At 41.8% G+C, this 22,794-nt stretch overlaps 1 protein-coding gene across 1 annotated transcript in view; it reads left to right on the top strand.

Annotated features, from left to right (window-relative positions):
• SORCS3 (sortilin related VPS10 domain containing receptor 3) overlaps positions 1–22,794 on the top strand; it is a 663,735-nt gene that overhangs the window by 562,261 nt on the left and 78,680 nt on the right. Inside the window, exons 10-13 of the mRNA XM_003408955.3 lie at positions 2,948–3,094; positions 4,606–4,708; positions 10,403–10,479; positions 13,369–13,460. Of these exons, the coding sequence (XP_003409003.3) occupies positions 2,948–3,094; positions 4,606–4,708; positions 10,403–10,479; positions 13,369–13,460 (419 nt within the window). The remainder of the gene's footprint in view (positions 1–2,947; positions 3,095–4,605; positions 4,709–10,402; positions 10,480–13,368; positions 13,461–22,794) is intronic.

Raw genomic sequence — 22,794 nt, 5'->3', positions numbered from 1 at the left:
TACCCTCTGTTTCCTCACAACCTTTTTCAACCCATCTTGGGCCAGATGGGCAGCTGCTTATGCTTATAGCCTCCACAGGGACTTTTGTCCCACACTGACCTTCCTGAGCCCCTCACCACAGGTCTGATTCTACGGACAGCCCAAGGCAGACCACGGTAATTGCTTTTCTTAGCAGGACCCTGACTTCCTTGTCCTGAGGTCCCAGGGAGATGAGCAACAGATGACCATGCCACCTGGATTCCATGCTCTGCCAAGGGGCCAGCTGTCAGGTTCCCTCTGCACCTCATATTGATTCCCAGAGAGAAAATAGGACACATAGGTCTGACACTTTATACCGCCCTCCCTTATGGGCACCATTCCATGCTGGTACCCTTCTCTCTGAGCTCTTGGGATCGTCAGCAGCAGCCATGCTTCTGATTTCAAACAACAGAGGGAGGAAGCATGTTTAAATTTTATCAGATGCCAAGCACCTCCTTGGATGGAGAAGAGTTCAAATGTGTGTCTTACTCTCCATTTCTTTCACATTGCATGTTGTGAAGGTAAATAGTGTTTTATGATACTGTTGTGTCAGAAATATAGCTGTACATATACGTGTACACTTATTTGCACATATAGGTATGGGTTCACTGGGTTGCAACATAAATGCATTTCTTACTTGAGTTGCAGGCAAAAGGTTTGAAAGCTGTCAGCCTAGGGTATACAAAAGCAGAGTGCCCTCCAAGCTTACAGTCCATTTATTTAAGACATAAAGCCAAGAAGCAATTCAGTAATAATGTAAGGGCCCTGAACTATCCAAATACAAATGGAAAGTGCTCTGGTTGTTCAGATGGGAGGGAGATTGCTGTGTAATTATGTGAAACTTCAGGAGAAATGCCTTCAGAGCTGGAGATGGACTTCCTGGAAATCTATCCTTCTATCACCTTTTCAGTCCCCATTCCAATGATTTTGGTCTCAGAATATGTGGGACACATAGCAAATGCTCATCTCAGTGGTGGAGCTGTCAGTGGGGAAACATGGTAGTGATAGCTCCATCTTCTGAGCATGCTCATTTGGAGGAGCACAAGAGATGGCTGAGTGGCAGATAATTCAAGCAGTAATAAATCCTACTAGGAGGCAGGGGGTGGGGGTGGCAGGAACCACAGAAACAATGGGTCATGGCCCAGAGTCTGACCTGTCTTTTTTCTTCCAGGAAGTGGACAGCAAGGCCCTGAGTACATGTTGGAGAGAGGCCAGCTGGCTTGGGAGTGTCATTCTCTGCCAGTCAAGTAGAAAAGGCACTGGCTCCGTGGCCAAAAAAACCAAAAAAGGCAAAAGCCCTCCCCGGCCCCGGGCATAAAGTTCTAGAGAAAAACAGCCTTCCTTCTCTGTGAGAAATGATTGGCCATCAGGTTTAAGAGAAGTGTCTTTCCAGTTAGTTTTAAAGACTGAAGTGATCTCAGGGCCTCATAGCCCCTGGGTGAGCATATGAGATGCCAGCCTTCCTGAAACAGGAACTGACTTTAAGCAGTTAGGGCAGGGGGGTACATCTGACACCACTGCCTCCCCCAGTCTTGACTTCTCTCCTTACCCTACCCTCTGTTTATGTTAGTAATCTAATCAGTGTCATTGTTGGCCATTTGTCAGATTATCTTGGTAGTGTCCTTCCCAGATAATTCTATTCTCCTCCTGACGTTCTTTGTCCATATTTTGGCTTATTTTTATTTGGTTTGGCATTCTCTTTCAGGACCAGTCAGGTTACTGGAAAAAAAAAAATTTCATCAACTTAATGTCGTTAAAAAAAATTCTCTTTTGTGAAACTCTCTCCTACTTGTGTTCTCTCAGAATTCTGTTAATAAACCTCAGCTAACCATGTCCTCGGTTTTTTTTCTTTAACCATGGTCCTCGAAGGATAGGAGTTATACACAATTAAAATTTTGAAATATCTGAGTATTATACAGAAAGCCTTCCATTCAGCCTTTTGTTTATGTATATTTAAAGTATTTGAATCACCTCTCAGCTTTAGAACATACTGGAACTTCTATGAGAATTTAAGGGATATTTCTTTGATGTGGGGCAACGTTACTCTGATATCTGTTCTCATTGCTCAGCATGTCATTTTAAAAGAAATAAGTTTGAGTCGAATCTGCACTTACCCAAGAGCCCTTCTGGGTGATAAATCTCTTTTAATTCTCTAGCTACTTGTTTTGTGGTAATGCTCTTCTTCCTTCAAAATATCAAGGGTATGCAAATCCCAGTAAACTGGAAATCCTGGCAAGAGTTCTCTGCATTATCTCATGTATCCTTTATCAGCCAACTGAGGAAGGAAAGTTAGGACTCGTTTTGCCTACTTAAAAGTGACCATTGGCCTGGACCCAGGGATGATATGTGAGTTATCCAAGGTCAGACAGTGAGCTAGTGGTATGGTCAGAGATTGATTGCCAGGTCTCCATGCTGAGTTATCTGGCCAAAAAGATCTACCTCACTACTGATTGAGATGCCTGACTTCCATCATTAAGGATTATCCTTTGATACCTTGAAAACCTGTCCACAAGTCCCTCCTGTGAGAAAGCACAGATTCTCTGGGAGGGGTAACTCCTCTGGCTATTATCAACCACTCCCACCTCAGTGAGAATGTTGATGGTTAGTTAAGGGTAAGGTCCTTTGGAAAAAAAGTACAAAGACATGTATAAGGGGAAAAGCATATGGGTTAGAGGGGATGGAACTTCTGGTGGTATGTAAGGTACAGAGATGAATTTATTAAATTTCTTTTTTTTTTTTTTTGCTCAGAGACCACAGGACATATAGCATTTCTCACCATGTTCTTCCTCTTTGTCTTTTTTTTTTTTTTTCTGTACCCCAACACCCTGGAAAATGCTGGTGGAAAAATGCTGAGGCTTCTCCCAGGGCTTCTCCAAACTACATGCTTTTTGGCCCGACATGGTTCTCCATCTCTCGCCCTTTTTCCTAGGTAGCAGGTATCAAAGGGATATTCCTGGCAAATAAGAAGGTGGATGACCAGGTGAAAACATACATCACGTACAACAAGGGCAGGGATTGGCGCCTCCTGCAAGCCCCAGATGTGGACCTGAGTGGGAGCCCAGTGCACTGCCTGCTGGTCAGTTACCCAGCCTCAGTTGAAGGTCACAGGGCAGGCTGGTTACTGCGGATGTCACATCAAGAGCTTTCTTCAGTCAGGGGATCTTATGACTTTGACCACTGCTGGGCAGGGATTTCCTACAACTCCCAGGACATTGGTCCCAGGACATACTGCCACACCAATTGGGCGGGAAGTTCAGTTGAATTTCCTAGGCTTTTACTGAGAATCTGATAAGTACTCAGCTCTGTCTAAGATGAAGAAATGTATATGAAAGAGAACCTATGTTCAAGGATCTCAGGCAGGGCTCAGTAGTGGTAACAAAGCTGTTAACTGATAATGACATAAACAGTTTGATAAGTGCTTGACAGAGGTCAAGGTAAGCAAAGGTTGCCTTGGAAGCCTAGAAAAGGTCAGGTTGGCATGTCCAGTGGGACAGCTGGTTAATCTGTCAGCATTCCCAAGGTTACTGCTACATGGAATATTGTGGTAGACACTGTGGAGACACAAGCATGTATAAGATGCTGTCCCTTCTTCTCTTGCCCCCAGATGCTGCAATTCTAGGTAGGGCAGGAAGACAGTTAATTAACAAGATAATTCACAACTTCAGTGACCTCTTAATGGAGACCTATATATGAAATTATTTTAAGGTCCCATAAATTCTTGTTTCCTCTGAGCCAAACATTGCCTTTTATCACTTATTAAAACAAGTTTATTCCAAACAATAAAACTGGGGAATAGGACAGAGGGGCTTTCCTCTTTTGTGGTTTTCAGTCCAGTGCCATATTTCCTCATTTGCTTTGGGTGTTAGGAAGCTCAGAGACAAAGGGCTGCCTACCTTGAGGAACTGGTCACAGCATGATCTTATTTTTATTTATTAAATAAGATACATTTCTATGAGTCCAGAGCCCCTTTTAAGAAAGCCCCAAACACTAAGGGGAAAAATAAGTAAATAAATAAGACAAACTTACATGAGTTTCAGATCAGCAGTTTTAAACATTTTATGTGAAATTATAAACAGGAACCCAACGCATAAAACACATAGGAACCAAGCCAATCTGGTGGAAGAACAGAGTAAAGGGCCTAGAGACTGTTTCGCTTAGTTTCCCCCTTTGCCCTTCCCAGTGGCCCTTAGTGTTCCAGGAAGCACGTTTGACACCTGCTGCTCCTGACAATAGATGGTCCAGGTCAGATAGGGGAGAAAGTCAGTGCCATCCTGGGACAAGGAATGATCAGAAAGGCTTCATAAGACAGACTGTGAACTGGACCTTGGTAGATGGGGCGAGAGTGAGGAAGAGAGTGGAAGGTCTACAGCTGTGGACGGGAGTGAGAAAGGAATGGGCCTATTAACGGTGCGCAGGGCAGCTCCTGGTGTGAAAGTACTCGCTGCCTCGGGTAGCGATGACTCCTGCCCACAATTAACTGTGCATGGCTTATTACCCAATACCTTGCTGCCTCTGGGTGCTAAACTGGGTGGGAAGGTGTGTCAGGAGTTTCCTGGAATGATACTATTCTCCTCTTTTTCATTTTAGCCCTTCTGCTCCTTACACCTGCATTTGCAGATCTCTGAAAATCCATATTCCTCTGGGAGAATCTCTAGCAAGGAGACAGCCCCAGGACTTGTGGTGGCTACAGGTAAGGAAGACATTCTCTTAGCTTCTTCCTCACTCAGGCCTTCTGGAATAAGTTTGTTACCTATTTTTGGAGCATGCACCCATTTGGGCATCAGGTGAAAGCTATAGGCAGGCACTCTCCCTAGAAAATAGGTGGAGTTCATGGATCCCCAAAGCCCACCCTTGCATCCCTGGCTAAGAACCTAGAATGCAGAGGGCTGCAAACGTTTGTAACTTCTACGTTAATGCACCATCCTACATACTCACGAAACAGTCCCCAGGGTTTAGTTAGAGGCCAGAGTTCCTCTCAGTGTAAACTGACTGACGGGAAAGATTGTTTGTAATAGGGAATTCTCACTTTACAAAAACATGATATATGAACTTCCTAGCTCACCAAATGTAAGTTGGGGTCACTTTCTCTTTACACAGAGGATTCTTGTGTAAGCATTTCACCCCAGAGCTGTTTTTAATCAGAAGGTCTCTGGTGCATGTAAAGGTTTGTTTACACCTGATTAACCACTTGGCTGTGAGCCTCGGGGAAAGGGCAGAAAAAGTTAAGGTTCTATTGTTGAAACCTCTGTCCACTGCACATCAATCAGAAATGAAGATAAAGCAACTTGGAAATGAAAATGGAAGTCTCTGGGGGACATGTGCTCTGAGTTGCATGTGTTTGATTTACATACACCTTTTCAGGAATACATTGATGGCATAAAGCAAGGCAGGCTGCTAATCTTAGAAGTTAGAGACCTGGTGTTGGGCAGCCTTTTTTCTAATGAAAGCAGATAAATTCACAGTAACGTTCAGAGCTGGTACATTCCAGTTTTTTTTTCTCATCAACCTGAAGTTCTAAAGTTACTGCTGCAGCTACTGTTCTCCTAGACATGAGGTCCTTCTTCAAGCCACCAACAGTGATCACCAGTGACCAGTCACTCTAGTGAGGTTGACTGGTAGCATCACTTTCTGGTCAACTCCTCTCAACCCATATGAATGGGATCTGCCATGTTTAACACCGCCTGCCTCGGGGAGCCCAGGACAGGGAGAGATGAGGGCAGGCGCTGTTGCAGTTCTCAAGGCTTGGGGAGTGGTCGCCACACTCCCTAATCTATGTAGGATGGACCTCCCAACTCAGGAGCTGCTGCATTCCCTACTTTTCCTAAAGATCTATAGTAGGCCCTGGGCTGGGGTTGAAACAACACTGGAAAACAGCAATAGGTAACAAAAGTTAAGATGATTTGAATGCTTGCTATGTAACCAGGCATTGTTCTATGTGACTTAATCACTCTGAACTTTGTTGTTTCATTGGTAAGGTGGGAATAATAGTATTAACAGAATGGCAAAATCAAATGAAACAATGAATGTGAAGTGTTTAGCACAGTGCCTAGGACATATTGAATGCTCAGTACATGTCACCTAGCATTATTAATATTACAGATGCTAAAACTGTTCTTCTTGCCTCAGAAGAATATAGTTTCCTTCTCTTTTTCAATAGAATCCATAAACCATATGCTTATACTGCAAGTTTCAGCTTCTTGTCTGTAAAACAGAGTTGTTTTCTATGCTATGGGGCTATTTTAAAAATTAGAGATGGAAGGGAATGTCTGTGTAACCCAGTCAAGCACTCAGGGCCTTAATGGTAGCTGTTGTTACCAGCATTTGCCTCTAAATTAGCCTAGAGCTTGTTGTTTTTAGGTGCTGTTGAGTTGGTTCTGACTCATAGCGACCTTATCCACAACAGAAGGAAACACTGCCTGGTCCTGCCTATCCTCATAGTTGTTGCTATGCTTGAGCCCATCATTGCAGCCACTGTGTCAGTCCATCTCATTGAGGGTCTTCCTCTTTTTCACTGACCCTCTACTTTACCAAGCATGATGTCCTTCTCCAGGGACTGATCCCTCCTGACAGCATGTCCAAAGTATGTGAGATATAGTCACGTCATCCTTGCTTCTAAGGAGCATTCTGGTTGTACATCTTCCAAGACAGATTTGTTCATTCTTTTTGCAGTCCATTGTATATTCAGTATTATTCACCAGCACCACAATTCAAAGTCATCAGTTCTTCTTTAGTTTTCCTTATTCATTGTCCAGCTTTCACATGCATGTGAGGTGATTGAAAACACCATGGCTTGGGTCAGGTGCACCCTAGTCCTCAAGGTGACATTTTTGCTTTTCAACACTTTAAAGAGGTCTTTTGCAGCACATTTGCCCAATGCAATGCACCTTTTGATTCCTTGACTGCTGCTACCATGGGTGTTGATTGTGGATCCAAGTGAAATCTTTGACAACCTCCATCTTTTCTCCATTTATCGTGATGTTGCTTATTGGTCCAGTTGTGATGATTTTTGTTTTCTTTATATTGAGGTGTAATCCATATTGAAGGCTGTGGTCTTTGATCTTTATCAGTAACTACTTCAAGTCCTGTTCACTTTCAGCAAGCAACGTTGTATCATCTGCGTAACGCGGGTTGTTAATGAGTCTTCTTCCAACCCTGATGCCCCGTTCTTCTTCATATAGTCCAGCTTCTCAGATTATTTGCGCAGCATACAGATTGATTAGGTATGGTGAAAGGATACAACCCTGATGCACACCTTTCCTGACTTTAAACCATGCAGTATCACCTTGTTCTGTTCAAAAACTGCCCTTTGATCCATGTACAGATTCCCCATAAGCACAATTAAGTGTTCCAGAATTCCCATTCTCTGAAATGTTATCCATAGTTTGTTATGATCCACACAGTCAAATGCCTTAGCATATTCAATAAAACACAGGTAAACATCTTTCTGGTATTCTTTGCCTTCAGCCAGGATCCATCTGTCACCAGCAATGATATCTCTGGTTCCACGTGCTCTTCTAAATCTGGCTGGAATTTCTGGCAGTTCCCTGTCAATATACTGCTGCAGCCACTTTTGAATGATCTTCAGCAAAATTTTGCTTGCATGTGATATTAATGATATTATTCGATAATTTCCATGTTCAGTTGGTTTACCTCTCTTGGGAATAGGCATAAATATGGATCTCTTCCAGTCGGTTGGCCAAGTAGCTGTCTTCCAAACTTCTTGGCATAGATGAGTGAGCACTAGCGCTAACTCTTTGTAAATTAACAAACATGCAGACATTCTAACCAAGCTCTTCCTATTGAAGATTGTCTACATGGGCATTTAGGGACTGAATATGTTCAGAGAATGAATCGTCCTGAGCACATCTTTTCTGTCCCTTTGCCTGGTAACCATCTTTCTTGTCCTTATCATTAGCATCATTGCTTTCACAGCCCATTTAAATTGATAGAAGATATTTTAAAAAACAGACTGTACCATGAACCTTGAGTTCTTGTCATTATGCTGTTGTTGTTGTTGTTAGGTCCCATTGAGTAGGTTCCAACTCATAGCAACCCTGTGTACAACAGAACAAAACACTACCCGGCCCTACACCACTCTCACAATCATTGTTATGCTTGAGCCCATTGTTGCAGCCACTGTGTCAGTCCATCTTGTAGAATGTCTTCCTATTTTTCGCTGACCCTCTACCTTACCAAGCATGATGTCTTCAAGGACTTGTCTCTCCTGATAACATGTCCAAACTGCGTGAGAAGAAGTCTCACCACCCTTGTTTCCAAGGAGCATTCTGGCTATACTTTTTCCAAGACAGACATTATGGAGCCTCTAAAATCCCTCTAGTTGAGCTTTGAGAAAGAGGCTTAGAATGTTTGTGTAAACAGCTCCCGAGAAGTATAAAAGGTGATGAGATGGATCCTAAGAAGCCACACCAGAGATGGCAGATTCATAGCTTGGGGCAGGGGTGGGGCTATTTCTCTACCTCCTTCTCTGTCTAACACCTTTGGTAGACTTTACTCATCTGGTACCACATTCTTTTGTTGAATCCACATATGGTCTCTGAATCCTTCTTAGCACAAAGCTCCAGAGAACCACCACCAAACAACTATAGAGTTGACATTCTCCGCCCCATTCTTCTTTTCATTGTTCATCTTTGTTTTCCAAACACTGCTTCTGGAAAGTTGAATTCTGCATTCCAGGCAGTTCTCTGCAGAACTGTTCACCAAGTATCTCTCCACTCCACTCACATCCACTGCCTGAGCCCTGAGCCCCAGGGTTATTTTTGGAAGCCTGAGTGTCAAAACAAGTTGGCTAGCTGTGTGCTCCCTAGTGCTGATGGGAACTTGACAAGCTGTAGCCTGGTTTTAATTTCTCATTTTGAAGCATTAAATGTCAGGAGCTCAATTAACATTTTCATTATTGCATTTTTATTGTGCTCTTATTTAGGCTACAGATGTGTGGGAGATAACATTCCCTTCCTACTATTTTTCAAAGAAAAAATATCAGCCAATATAGTAAACTCTTACATGTTTAGGGTACCTTCCTGGTTCTTAGTACCTCCCCAAATGTGTATCAGTATTGGGACGTGATTTAATCATTTGTTCATTCATTTATTCATTCTACAATTATTTATTGAGAAACTACTAAGTTTGCAGCATCATTCTAGGCCCTGGGAGGGGTGGTATCCATTGGGAAAGCTGGAGAAATATACATAGGCTGGAAAATATTTACCACTGTCTTTTTAATAAACTTGACCACAAGATGATAAAATGAAAGGGGAAGGAAAAGAAGAGGAGCGAGAAGAGGGTATGAAAGGGTGCAGATGATAAGTGTGGTCAGTGTAGGCATGAATCAGGTGACTTCTTCCATGCTCGATGGCCATGATATGCTAGGTATGGTCACCTTAATCTGGCCTTTCTATAATTTAGGTTACATGTATGTACTATTTTGTCACTATTCATTTCCTAGAGCTTCTATAACAAGTACCCAAAGTAGGTGATTCAAAACAACAGAAATTGATTCTCTCATACTTCTAAAAGCTTGAAGTCCGAGTTCAGAGTGTCAGTAGAGCCATCCTTCCCGCTATGGGAAGAGCCTTCCTTATCTCTCCCAGCTTCGGGTAGTCCCAGCATTCCTCAGCTCATGGCAGCATAACCCCAATCTCTCCTTCCTCTTTCATACAACCATTGTTCCTCTGTGTCTGTCTCCGTGTCTCTTCTCTTTTATAAGGACACCAGTCATTCTGGATTAGCTTCCACTCTATCCAAGTATGACCTCATGTTAACTTTGCTAATTATATCTGCAAAGATTCTATGTCCAGATAAGGTCATGTTAACAAGTACTTGGGGTTAGGGCTTCTATATATCTTTTGGGGGGACATAATTCAACCCATAATAGTCACTCATCTGCCAAGCACTCAAGCTTCGGTTGGAAAAACACCCACAAGCACACTTGCATACGGCCACCAATTTTTCTCAGTCTAAATTCTACATGAGAGGGGAGGTGCCCTAGGCCCAGCTTCTCCAAGCTTCTACTACTGCTCATTCTCTTACTCATACTGCTGTTTCTACTCTTACCACCATGAGGAGACACCTGCCATAGGCAATTTTAGAGATTATTGGTAGAGAGCGAATAGTTCAAGAGATCCAAGCTAATCAATATTCAGTTTTTTGAGTCTTAGACATTAGAGACACAGGGTGATATTCTTGTCATACTATTTACTTTTTTTCCCCAATATTGGGCTTTTCTTCCTGCTGAGTTTTTGATATGATAGCAAGAAAGAAACTGCACAAATCAACTTTTGCTCTCTGCTACCCACCCACCCCCAGCGCCAAGTACATTTAATCTGTAAACTGCCTGACACTTTCACATGATCTGCTTATATTCCAGGCAACATTGGCTCGGAACTCTCATATACTGATATTGGTGTGTTCATCTCTTCCGATGGAGGCAACACGTGGAGACAGGTAACTGGGTTGATTCAGGGACAGGGAAGAGGCATTTAGGGCAGGTTCTGCCAACATCTCCCCTTCCTGTAGATTCTCAGACACGTTGTGCAAGAAATTGAAGCAGCTGTTCAGTTTGGTCCATTCAAATGGCAGATGAGAGGGACAGTGGGGTAAGATGGGACAAGCACTGGGCAGGGAGTAGGAAGAATTGGAATTTCCCCAGTTTGTCCATTCTTTCATTCATCAATACCTATTGAACAATCACCATATGCTCAATACTATGCCAGTTGCTGGAGATACAACCGGTAAAACCATTTCTATCATTAATGTGCCATGAGGTCTTGGCAAGCAGGTCTGTTCACTTTTCTGGGTTTGTTTCTTTATCCACGAGATGATGGGGTTAGAATATTAAAACTGGCAGAGGGATGGAGGTCTGTGGTTGTTTAAGTATTATATAGACCCAACCTTAATTAAGTATGAAAGAGCTTAATAGATACATGGCTACATGAAAAATTAATTCAATTTTACAAACATTTGTAGCAGTGGTATCAGAACTTTCCGTGATGATGGAATTGTTCTCTATCCCATGTGGCTCTTGAGCACTTGAAATTTTGCTAGCGTGACTATATTTTTAATTTCTTTCTTTTAATTAATTTAAATAGTCACATGTGGATGCTGTACTGGACAGCAAAGAATTATAGAATGTCAGCTAGGTATCAGGGACAAATCTGGGGAGGCAGTCAAATACTTTGGAGTTTATCCCCTCAAGGATCTCAAAGTTAGGTAGAGCAAACAGGTTCATAAATAACCACCTATATTTCAGGTCAATAATATTATTTTAGTGCCATCAGTAGCATGCACAGCAAAGGAAATAACTGATTCTACTGGAGAAACTGGGAAGGTCTTCAGAAGAGGAGGTAACATTTTACTAGGTCTTAAGATGAGGAGGTTTCTACCCAGGGAAGAGGAGCACTGAATATCTTGATGATCAAAGTGAAGTCACCGTCTGAAATCTAGTTCCTATTTGGATCCCTTGGTAAAGATTATCATCACCATAACCAGTATCATCATCACATTCACTACCATTGCCACTCTCACCACTGCCACTATCAAAATATTTACCAAGCACCTACTAGACACAACGTATTTTAAATACTATCAGGCATATGAAGAAGAATAAGTCAGGTTCCTGCCCCCAAGGCCGTAATTAGGTGGATGGAAAACAGACATATAAATCAGTACATGCATTTGAAACATAAGATAACCTATTACAAGTACCAAGTGAGGCTGGAGGCTGGAATGCGAACTCATCTGGTACAGAAACTCTGAGAAAGAGAAGTTTCCAATGGACAAATAATTGTCCCTCCAAATCAAGAAATAATTAACCTGGTCAGGTGGCCACTACAACGTCCCTTCCTTTGTGTTGTCGCTAGTTAGGTTTTCTTTCCCCTTTTACCAAACAGCTGAAGATTCCACTTTTCACTCCAGCACTGGACTGGGCAAGAGTTAGAAGTGGCCAGAATAATAGCATTGAGAGGAAACTGAGAGGTTAATAACCTTCCTCTCCTCCCCAGTGCCAAGGCACTTCTTCAGGCCCTGATCCACAGGCTCCAACCCAGCATCTACAGCATGTGGCCTGTCCCTGCGTCCTTCTTTGAGCTCTTCAGAGAAAATGCTAGTGTTGCAGGTCCAGAGTCTGTGTTTACATTTGAAATACAATTGAATCACCCTTAGTTTCTTTGTATGGTGATACTCACCATTTGTATGGGACATTTTTTTTTCCTTGAAAGGTAAAAGTGAAAAAGGAAACCAATTGAGAGTTTTAGGGCTAAGAAACCACTTACTCATCTCTATAGTGTTCCTGGGGAATATGTGTAGGAAGGCCCATTTCTCATACCTCCTCTCATTTAAATCTGCCTATACTTTCTTACCCCTTTTAGCCTTTATAACTTAACCCACCATCCCAATCTCTCCATCCAGGTCTCAAGAGCCACCATCAGTGGTTAAGAGTTAGAAGAATTCTCTAAACCCACTTTCCTTCAGAAGATCTAAAATTTGGGGTTGGTTCTTTTCTGAAGGAGAAATATTTTTCCTGATTTAGGTTGGACATATGAAAGTCATGTCTAACAGAATTACCGGTACATGTGAGGTTAAGTCCTGAAGTTCTGTTAACTCAGAACCTTACATCATAGTAGGTACTCAGAAAATTCCCAGGAGTAGATGGGTGGGTGGATGACTAAATGAGTGAATGAGTGGGTGGATGGATGGACAGGTAACTGGCAAATAGATGAATCAAAGAATGAATAAATTTAGGTTCCTGGAAGTACTGTGCTCCAGAGAGCATTTAGAGTAAGGATCCACAGGTAACATACTTAGGTCTTCATCCAACTTGCAGAGGAATGTAGGAGGTGGTGGCTAAGTCTGGGAACTTAGTCATCCTCTTGCATAATGTCTAGGGAAATTATCTTACAATTTCCTAGATAATTTATAAACAACATTATAAGACACAGGTCATTTAATAATTAACAAATATCTGAATTGATGAGGAAGAAGAAAGGGCCAAGTAGTAACTTAGTAGAATGAAAAGATGGGGAAGCTTCTTTGAAGGCATACTTCCCTCTGGGTCATCTAGTTGACCGTGTACCTTCATGTAGTGCCCTGGTACGCAGTACGAGGAGAAGGAGTCCTGGAAATGCCATCTGAGGGCCTGGGGAGAGTTATTTATTCTCTGCAAGTCCATTTCCTCATTTATCAAGTGGGGATAGTGATACTTGCCAAACTACCAATAGGGTTGTTGAAGGCTCAGAATCTAGATGAAACAATGTGTATGAAAGACTTTGTGAAAACTGTCAAGCACTATGCAAATGTAAGGTGTTGCTATGATTGTTGTTGTTGTTGTTGTTCCAGATCTTTGATGAAGAGTACAATGTCTGGTTCCTAGACTGGGGTGGCGCCCTCGTGGCCATGAAACACACACCTCTGCCAGTCAGGCATTTGTGGTAAGGACAGCTCCCTACCCTATTAATGAACAGCTTTTTAGTGGAGAGAGTTAGGACAAGTTATTCTGCATGGTTTTGTACCCATTTACTCATTGACTCACCCATCCATCCATCCATTCATCTATCCATTTAATACCCATCACATCATTTAATTCTTAGGTAGCAATAGTAGGTCAGATAATTTCGACGGGAAGGTATGATGAATGGGATTGGGTAGTAGGAATGGGTGATCAGAAAAGGCAGAAAAGAGCCATATTTAGGAATACAAAATACAGAAGATAGACATTACTAGAAGGGGGAGAGGATTTAGGTGCATGTAGTGGATACTGAGTTTAGTTCTAGATAAGGTGAATTTGGAATGTTAGAGCATTCAAGCAAAGATGACCACTAGCTGTCAGATATATTCATCTAAATATCAGGAGAGATACCTGAGTTGATGTTCTAGGTTTGGGTATCATCAGTCATTAGATGATAGTTAAAGACATGGCAGTGGGCTCGATGCCTCAGGAGTGTGGGTACAACCAGGAGATACCAGTGATTGCTATGAAACACTGGCCAACACCAACATACAGACAAGAGCAGAAGAAATGGAACAGACTAAGGAGAAATTGCCAAAAAGATAGAACGATAACCCAGAGGGAGCGTTGTCATGGATGCTGAAGGAAAGGGGTGATAAACATCAAATTCTACAGTAAAGATCAAATCAATTGTGGGGTAAAGAACAATTGAGGGTTAAGCAATATGGGATATCATTGGTGATCTTTGCCAGAGTGGGTTCCAAAGAGAGGTGTAGTTTAATGTTAAATTGCAGTAGATTTAGAAATGAATGAGAGAAACAGCAAAAAAAAAAAAAAAGGCAGAAATGGTGTAGATATTACTCTTCTCAAGAAAATAGATTATGGAATGTAAATTGAATATGTATATGTTAGACCCTGGATTGGGAGCAAAGAGCTGAGTGAGAAAATATGTTGATGATGATTATAGTGATGATGATGTTGTTTATGTTTTTGGCAGGGCATGGATGAATCTTGTGTATGCTTATATCCTAAATGGAAAGAATTTTAGGATATTCTTTCATCAAAGTGAATATTTGAAGTTAGAGGGTATGTGATCTAGAGTACAGTTGGTGGGATTGGCTGTGGGCAAGGGGTTGGACCCTGGCTGCCCTTGATTTTGGGAGACCAGACCTTTTAGAGTAAGAGTTTTACTAGGAAGCATCAGAGTGCAATCAGAAAAATGTACAAAATCCAAGCTGCAAAACCAAGCTTCCTTGGGTGCCAAACCCAAGCTTCAGCCACCTGGCAAGGATTTAAGAAGGCTCGGCTCAGTTTGGAAACCCTGGTGGCGTACTGGTTAAGTGCTATGGCTGCTAACAAAGAGGTCAGCAGTTCAAATCCACCAGGCGCTCCTTGGAAACTCTATAGCGCAGTTCTACTCTGTCCTACAGGGTCGCTATGAGTCGGAATCGACTCGACGGCAGTGGGTTTAGTGGGTTTTTGGCTCAGTTTAGCCATCTGTTAGGTTGAACCACATTAGCTTGCCATTTTTATAGGTCAAAATGGTCCAGTATTGTCAGTTCCTTATAGCTCAATCTCACATGAAATTGAATGGCTATACTTACCACTATAACTATTTTGCAGAGATTATGAAAATAAACTTTTAAAAGATGCGTGGAGCCGTTTGTAAGAAAGGCACTATACCAACCCCAAAATAAACTTATAGTAGTCCCCAGTGTCATTGTTTACTCACATTTTACTACTAATTATGTGACTTTGTGGTAGCATCAGAAAACTAGAATTACCGGGTATTAATAATAGCCATATTGACTATATGCAAAGGCATTTGACTGTGTGGATCATAACAAATTATGGATAACATTGCGAAGAATGGGAATTCCAGAGCACTTAATTGTGCTCATGAGGAACCTTTACATAGATCAAGTGGTAGTTGTTCGGACAGAACAAGGGGATACTGACTGGTTTAAATTCAGGAAAGGTGTGCATCAGGGTTGTATTCTTTCACCATACCTATTTAATCTGTATGCCGAGCAAATAATCCAAGAAGCTGGACTATATGAAGAAGAATGGGGCATCAGGATTAGAGGAAGACTCATTAACAACCTGCGTTATGCAGATGACACAACCTTGCTTGCTGAAAGTGAAGAGGACCTGAAGCACTTACTAATGAAGATCAAAGACCACAGTCTTCAGTATGGATTGCACCTCAACATAAAGAAAACAAAAATCCTCACAACTGGACCAATGAGCAACATCATGATTAACAGAGAAAAGATTGAAGTTGTCAAGGATTTCATTTTACTTGGATCCACAATCAACAGCCACGGAAGCAGTAGTCAAGAAATCAAAAGACGCATTGTGTTGGGTAAATCTGCTGCAAAGGACCTCTTCAAAGTGTTGAAGAGCAAAGATGTCACCTTGAAGACTAAGGTGCGCCTGACCCAAGCCATGGTATTTTCAATCACATCATATGCATGTGAAAGCTGGACAATGAATAAGGAAGACCAAAGAAGAATTGATGCCTTTGAATTGTGGTGTTGGCGAAGAATATTGAGTATAGCATGGACTGCCAAAAGAACGAACAAATCTGTCTTGGAAGAAGTACAACCAGAATGTTCCGTAGAAGCAAAGATGGCAAGACTGTGTCTTACATACTTTGGACGTGTTGTCAGGAGGGATCAGTCCCTGGAGAAGGACGTTATGCTTGGCAGAGTACAGGGTCAGCGGGAAAGAGGAAGACCCTCAATGAGGTGGATTGACACAGTGGCTGCAACAATGAGCTCAAGCATAACAACAACTGTAAGGATGGCTCAGGACTGGGCAGTGTTTTGTTCTGTTGTGCATAGGGTCGCTATGAGTCGGAAACGACTCAACGCACTTAACAACAACAACAGTAATAATTGAGGCATTATTATATTCCAAGCACTGTTCTAAATATTTTAAACTAAATGAATTATCTCATATAATTCTTAAAACAACCCTATGTAGGCAGATATTCTTTTTCGCACCTATTTATAATGACATTGAAATGTAGAACATACTCTATACCTTGCTGGAGGATACACAGCTAGTACCTGCAGCACCAAGTAGGGTCTCTGTCATGGGTGTTCTTCTATTTCAGTCGCTAATTTTCTAGGTTTGGTAACAAGCACAAAGAGGCTGTGACATGGTCCCTGCCCTCTAGGAGCTCATAGTCAAGATAAGGAGTTTAGACAGTGCACACATCACTGGAAATCAAAGCCATACCTGTGAAGGGATGCTGGCTATGTGCATTCCTGGGATACCAAGGGAGGATGGAATTTGGCCTGATGTGAAAGGGCATCTTCCTACAGAAGGAGGAACAATGGCTGGTCCTTGAAGAAAGGAGTCAGGAGTTGGAGGAGCGATGGGAGGCAAACCAAGGGAACAGAAAGCTCTGAGCAAAGCCTGGAATGTAGGAAATGTAGGGAGCCTTGAGAAGAGTATATTTGGTTGGAGCCACGAATGAGTAAATAAAGATGAGTAGGACTCAGAATGCCTTAAACACCAGTTAAAGGAATTTAGGTTGTGTTTGTAGGTACTTTCTTCTATCAAGACCCACCTTCTCTGTGGGGGAAGAGCTGTTTCTACTGAGGACTGAATAGGATTTGTGCTCATGGAAATGACAGCTCGAGTCTTTAAAAAAAAAAGTTTGTTTGTTTTTCAACCAAGAAAGGCAAAGTTTTTTATCCCCTATGCGTTGGATCATTATGTTCTAAGAACCAAACCCCTTGCTGTCAAATCAATTCTGACTTGCACCACTCTATAGGACAAAGTAGAACTGCCCCACAGGGTTTCCAAGCCTGTAAATCTTTAAGGAAGCAGACGGCCACATCTTTCCCCCAGCAGAGTAGCTGGTAGATTGCAACCACTGACCTTCTTGTTAGCAGCCAAGTACTCAACCACTGTGCCACTGGGGCTCCTTCTGTGCTCTAAGAACCCCACTTAAACCTCAGTGAAAGATTTGAGAAATATCCCACAGAGATATAACGTAGGTAGTGACGTTTCTTTCACTTACGCCCTGGGAGAAGGAGGTTGGCAGCCCTACCTTATATATGACTTGCCTGCCCTTTCTCCTTGGTTGTGGTTGGGGGCCTAGCACCTACTTAGTGGCTGATTTTTAGAACCTCTGCACAGAAAATTTTCTTGTGGTGAAAAAAGAGGAGATTGTTTTGCATAGGAAAAAACACCAGTTGTTTCTGTTTCCTTTTGGTGGTAAAAGAGGAGAGTGCATTTGACATGGAAGGAGAACATGGAGCTGAGGGTCCTGGGATGGTTATGGCTCTGGCGAATCTTGGCAACTTTACATCTGGCCATTCAGACTGTTTTACAACGACTTCTCTCCAGAGACCTGCTCAATTCCCAAAAAGGCACTTGCCTGGGAGTGCCTGGAGGAGAACCATCCAAGTTAGAAAAATTATTCAGTAGCCATTCAGGATACGCAAGTAGGATCAAATCATGCCGTTCAAAGTTACCAATACCAAGTTTGAGTTTTCCCTTGCTGCATGTACTATCTCTCACTCTTTTTTCTTTTTTTGGCAAAGATTTCTGTATGACTCAGAAGAAATAACTGCATTCTGATTGAATTTCCTCTTATAATAATGACAATAATGATATTACTACCATCCATTTTTTTTGTCTACTCCAATGTACAAAGAATTAAAGGTGATTTTTCAAACTGAACTTGTGAGATGGCATTATCTCCACTGAAAGGATGTGACACTGTCATTTGTTGCAAATGTTACAAGTGATTCCCTGAGCTTGACTGTGACTTCTGCTTATTGGCCTATCTGTGAATGCCCTTGTCTGAAATAATTCCTGCAAAGGGTTAAATGGCAGCTATTGGGTGTATGTGGTAGGGAACAACAGCAATAAGGACGACAACTCATTCAGGAATTCTCCTTTGTGCGTCTTTCTCAAAGGCTAAGTGAGTGTTGTATAAGGGCTTAACTCTTGTCTTTCTCATCAATGTTTCCTTACAAAAATGTTGACTCATTTGTCTCCTGCTTACGAAATATAAGTTTGTGAGACTCAAACGTAGTTTCTTTATCGCCAGTAGCTTCTAATTAAGTCACAACCTCCAAGGTAAACAAATAGCTCATTTTAAGTAGAAGAAATGTTAAGTATAGTTGTCCCTCGGTATCTTCTAGGGTCTGGTTCTCAGACCCCCGTGGATACCAGAATCCTTGGATGTTCAAGTCCCTTATATAAAGCGGCATACATAGTTTTTGCACATAACCTACACACTTCTTCCCGTATACTTTAAATAATCTCTAGATTACTTATAATACCTAATATAATGTAAATAGTTATTATACAGTACTGTATTGTTTAGAGAATAATGACAAGATGTGAGGTGAACAGTGCTCAAACAATGAATGTTCCAGAGAGACCAAGGATCTGTGAGATGGTGGGAGGCTACAGCAGGGTATGTCTGCACATCACTTTATTCTATGGATTCAGCGTAATGTTCATCGAGTGGCAAATTCAAATTCCACTTTTTGGAACTTCTCCCCACCCCGCCCCAAATATTTTGGACCCGAGGTTGGTTGAATCTGTACATGCAGAACCTGCGGATGCAGAAGGCCAGCTGTAATCAGTTCATTGTTATTTTCTGTTGTGGATTTCAAACTGACATTATTTCAAATGCAGACTATATGTATTTGCATGGGAAAAAGATAACGGTCTGCCCACTCTCACACAAAGGTATAGTGGCTCTCAAATTTAAATAATAGCTACATTGCCTTTCAGAGAAAATAGAAATCATAATAGAAAAGCTGGGGAAACTTTAGCTAGGCTAACAAGGCATGCTGTTTCCAACAAATTGAAATGATTGGTAGCTGATGAAACAGCATACGAATGAACCCATCTATTGGTGACCATGCACATCTGGATGCATACGTATTAAAACCTAAGTGTTACTGCAGTTAAGCCATCCATCTAGTATTACATTTGTCCCTTAGAAGCATTAAAGTGAATGAAAAATGGGGCCCCACGGAATGCAGTGCTTCAATGAAAACACATACTAGACAGCACCTAATTGGCAGGTAGCCTGGGGTCCTACTATTTGCTTAGCCCTGATAGGCTGTCAGTGTCTCCTTTCAATGGGATGTTCTTGGAACAGAAAGGAAAACATCACCTGGACTTTTGTGCTCCTTTGTTCTTCTATAAATGGTGGTGGGCACTGGTGTTCAGAGAAACATTCCGATGGAAACAATAGTTTCCCAGATACATGCCTCTGAGAAGCAGAAGAGCCTGTGCTATTCTGAAGAACTTCCAGGTAGCTAAAATGCCACCACCTTGTACATTTGGGATTAAAAAAAAAAAAAAAATGGAGCAACACAACTCACCAGAGGCAAGAATATTGATTCTCAGTCACCATTACAATTCTGGGGTGCGGGGGCGGAGAGAGGGGGCACTCGTATTTTTCTTGGAGGATTCTCATTTCAGTGTCATATCTGAGTATCATAAAGTTATAGAAACATGGAGTAGGGAGGGTCTTAGAGGTTATGCAGCCTGGCGTGTATATACCTCTGTGACACCCCAGAGTATCTCCCCTCTGCACCAGAATGCCACCAAAAAACCAAACCGAGCCTGTTGCCATTGAGTCCATTCCAACTCATAGCAACCCTATAGGACAGAGTAGAACTGCCCCATAGGGTTTCCAAGGAGCACCTGGTGGATTCGAACTGCCGACCTTAGCTACTACACCACCAGAATGCCACAGTGCCGAGCAAATCACAAGTACCCAAAAAAGTGAGCTCCCATCTTGTATAACAACTGTAGTTGTTAGAAAGCTTTTTTTTTAATGCTGAGCTGTAATGAATCTACTTGTGATTTCTGCCTGTTGGTCCTTGTTTTGCTGCCTGGATCTATGCAGAATAACTCTGCTCCAGATTTGAACACAATTTTGGGAATCATACAGCTGGAAAGGACCTTGATAGATTTATCTATGTTCTGGAAAATGACCAGCTATGCCTCTCAAGAAAGCATTTGTACATTTGTTTATTCCTTACATTTTTATTAAGCATCTAACCCAAAAACCCAGTGCCGTGGAGTCAATTCTGACTCATAGTGACCCTATAGGACAGAGTAGAACTGCCCCCACAGAGTTTCCAAGGAGCGCCTGGCGGATTCGAACTGGCGACCCTTTGGTTAGCAGCCATAGCACTTAACCACAATGCCACCAGGGTTTCCGTTAAGCATCTACCAGTTGGAATTGACTTGACAGCAGTGGGTTTGTTTTGGCGCTTTTTTTTTTTTTTTGGTTTATTTATCCAGCATTAGTACAGGTGCTGGGATGAACAGGACAAAGTATTTGGGAGTTTACATTATTGTGCACAAATATTTGACTATATGCTTTAGAAGAGTCACAAGAATGGACTTTTTTTTCTCCTTTATTCTTTTTTTAATTGATATTTCCATGTATCCAACTACATTCTCTTTGATTTCACTCATTCTTTTTGATTTCACATTACTCATTTTCAGTAGCCAAAAATGTTAGGTGCAGTAGAGTCGATTCTGACTCATAGCACTCCATGCAACAAGAATACAACTGCCCCATAGGGTTTTCTAGGCTATAATATTTATGGAGAGCCCTGGTGGCACAGCGGCTAATAGCTCAGGCTGCTAACCAAAAGGTCAGCAGTTCAAATCCACCAACCACTCATTGGAAAACCTATGGGACAGTTCTACTCTGTCCTATAGGGTCACCATGAGTTAGAATTGACTCCATGGCAGCGGGTTTGGTTTTTTTGTTTTTTTTTTGCCCCCCTCTTTACAGGAGCAAATCACCAGTTCTTTTCCTGCAGAGCCACTGGGTAGGTTCAAACTGCCAATCTTTGGTTAGCAGCCGAGCACTTAAACACATTGCACCACCAAGGGACCTTAGTCACCAAATAGAAGTTAAGGGGGGAAAAAAAAAAGCTACCTCATTTAAAAGCTTTCTCATTTAAAAAGAAACGTTTGCAGTGGCAATTATTCAGTCTTAACCTATTTGTCCCTAAACTGTCTTCAATTCATATAACCTGTGTCTAGGACAATTGGTTTTTTTCCTTTTAATCACATTAATTGTTAAATTTTCTCAGTGATTGAAGCTGAACATAGCATTTAGGATCTGGTAGAAGGCTGCTTTCTCTTTTTACACGTGCTGTCTACCTGTGAGCACATTCTAGACTCACAGTGGCTTGACTACCTCTCACATTCATAGAAAATATTTAACTCATGATTGACAGTGACCCCAGTTCCTTTTCAGGTTTATCATTAGCTCATTTTTCTCCAGCTGTGGGCCTTTTTTCCACTAAGCATTCTGCTTTAAATTGGCCCTACCGTGTAAGTGACTTCCGTATCAACATCCTCAACTATGATCACTCCCAGGGGTGGATTATCCAATAGGCAAGGTAAGCATGGTGCTTACCAGATCATCTCTCGTGAACAATTTCATATTTGTTCACCATATAAAAATTTTTCTTCTAGGTATGGCTGGCATTTGTCTCTCTCCCAACCCTATAGCACCCTCCTACAGAATCTAAGTCTCTTTTCAAATTTTCAGTCCCTAGCAGGGACAGATTACCCAGTAAGGAAGGTAAGCACAGACTTAATTGTGCTTATTTTACTAATCTGTAGTGAACAGTTTCACATGTTTTTGTGGTGAAAAACATGTGAAACTGTTCACTACATAGTAAGTAAGCACAAGTAAGCCCATGCTTACCTTGCTTATTGGGTAGTCCACTCCCCAGAAATCTAGATCCATCCACTCAGAGGTCTCCTTGAGAGTGGACATGGACAACACGGACATCTACAAAGCATCTAAACCTTGGCATGGACCAAAACATGAACAAACAAACAAAAATCCTTGCTCTTCCTGTTCTTTTCATTTCCCTCTGACAGTTGCTTAAGCAAAAAGTCCATGTCCATGATTTCTTTCTTTTGCTGACCCTACCTATATACATCCCATCACCAAATCCTGTTGACTCTACCTCTAAACAGATCCTAAATCATTCCATCTCTTTCTGTTTACACTACTGTAAACTTTCTCCAGTCCCCATCTTTCACTTGGTCACTTATAGTCACCTCATCTGGCATCCAATTTGTACCTCAACAATCCATTCAGCATAGAGAAGTAAAAGTTATTTTTTAAGGTTTAAATCAAATCATATCTTTCCCATTTCATTTTCAGAAAAGGTCCTTTATGGTCTGACTCCTTTTTTTTTTCTTGACTCCATTTCCTTTTATTTATTCTCTTTCCCACAAAACTCTAACTGCTGACCATCTTTGTGTTCTTAAACAGCAACTTCACC

Source organism: Loxodonta africana, chromosome 16 (genome assembly GCF_030014295.1).
Source record: "Loxodonta africana isolate mLoxAfr1 chromosome 16, mLoxAfr1.hap2, whole genome shotgun sequence".
In the NCBI taxonomy this organism is placed as follows: Eukaryota; Metazoa; Chordata; class Mammalia; order Proboscidea; family Elephantidae; genus Loxodonta; species Loxodonta africana.
Note: the sequence above shows the minus strand (reverse complement) of the source record. Positions and strands in the feature narration are given on the sequence as shown.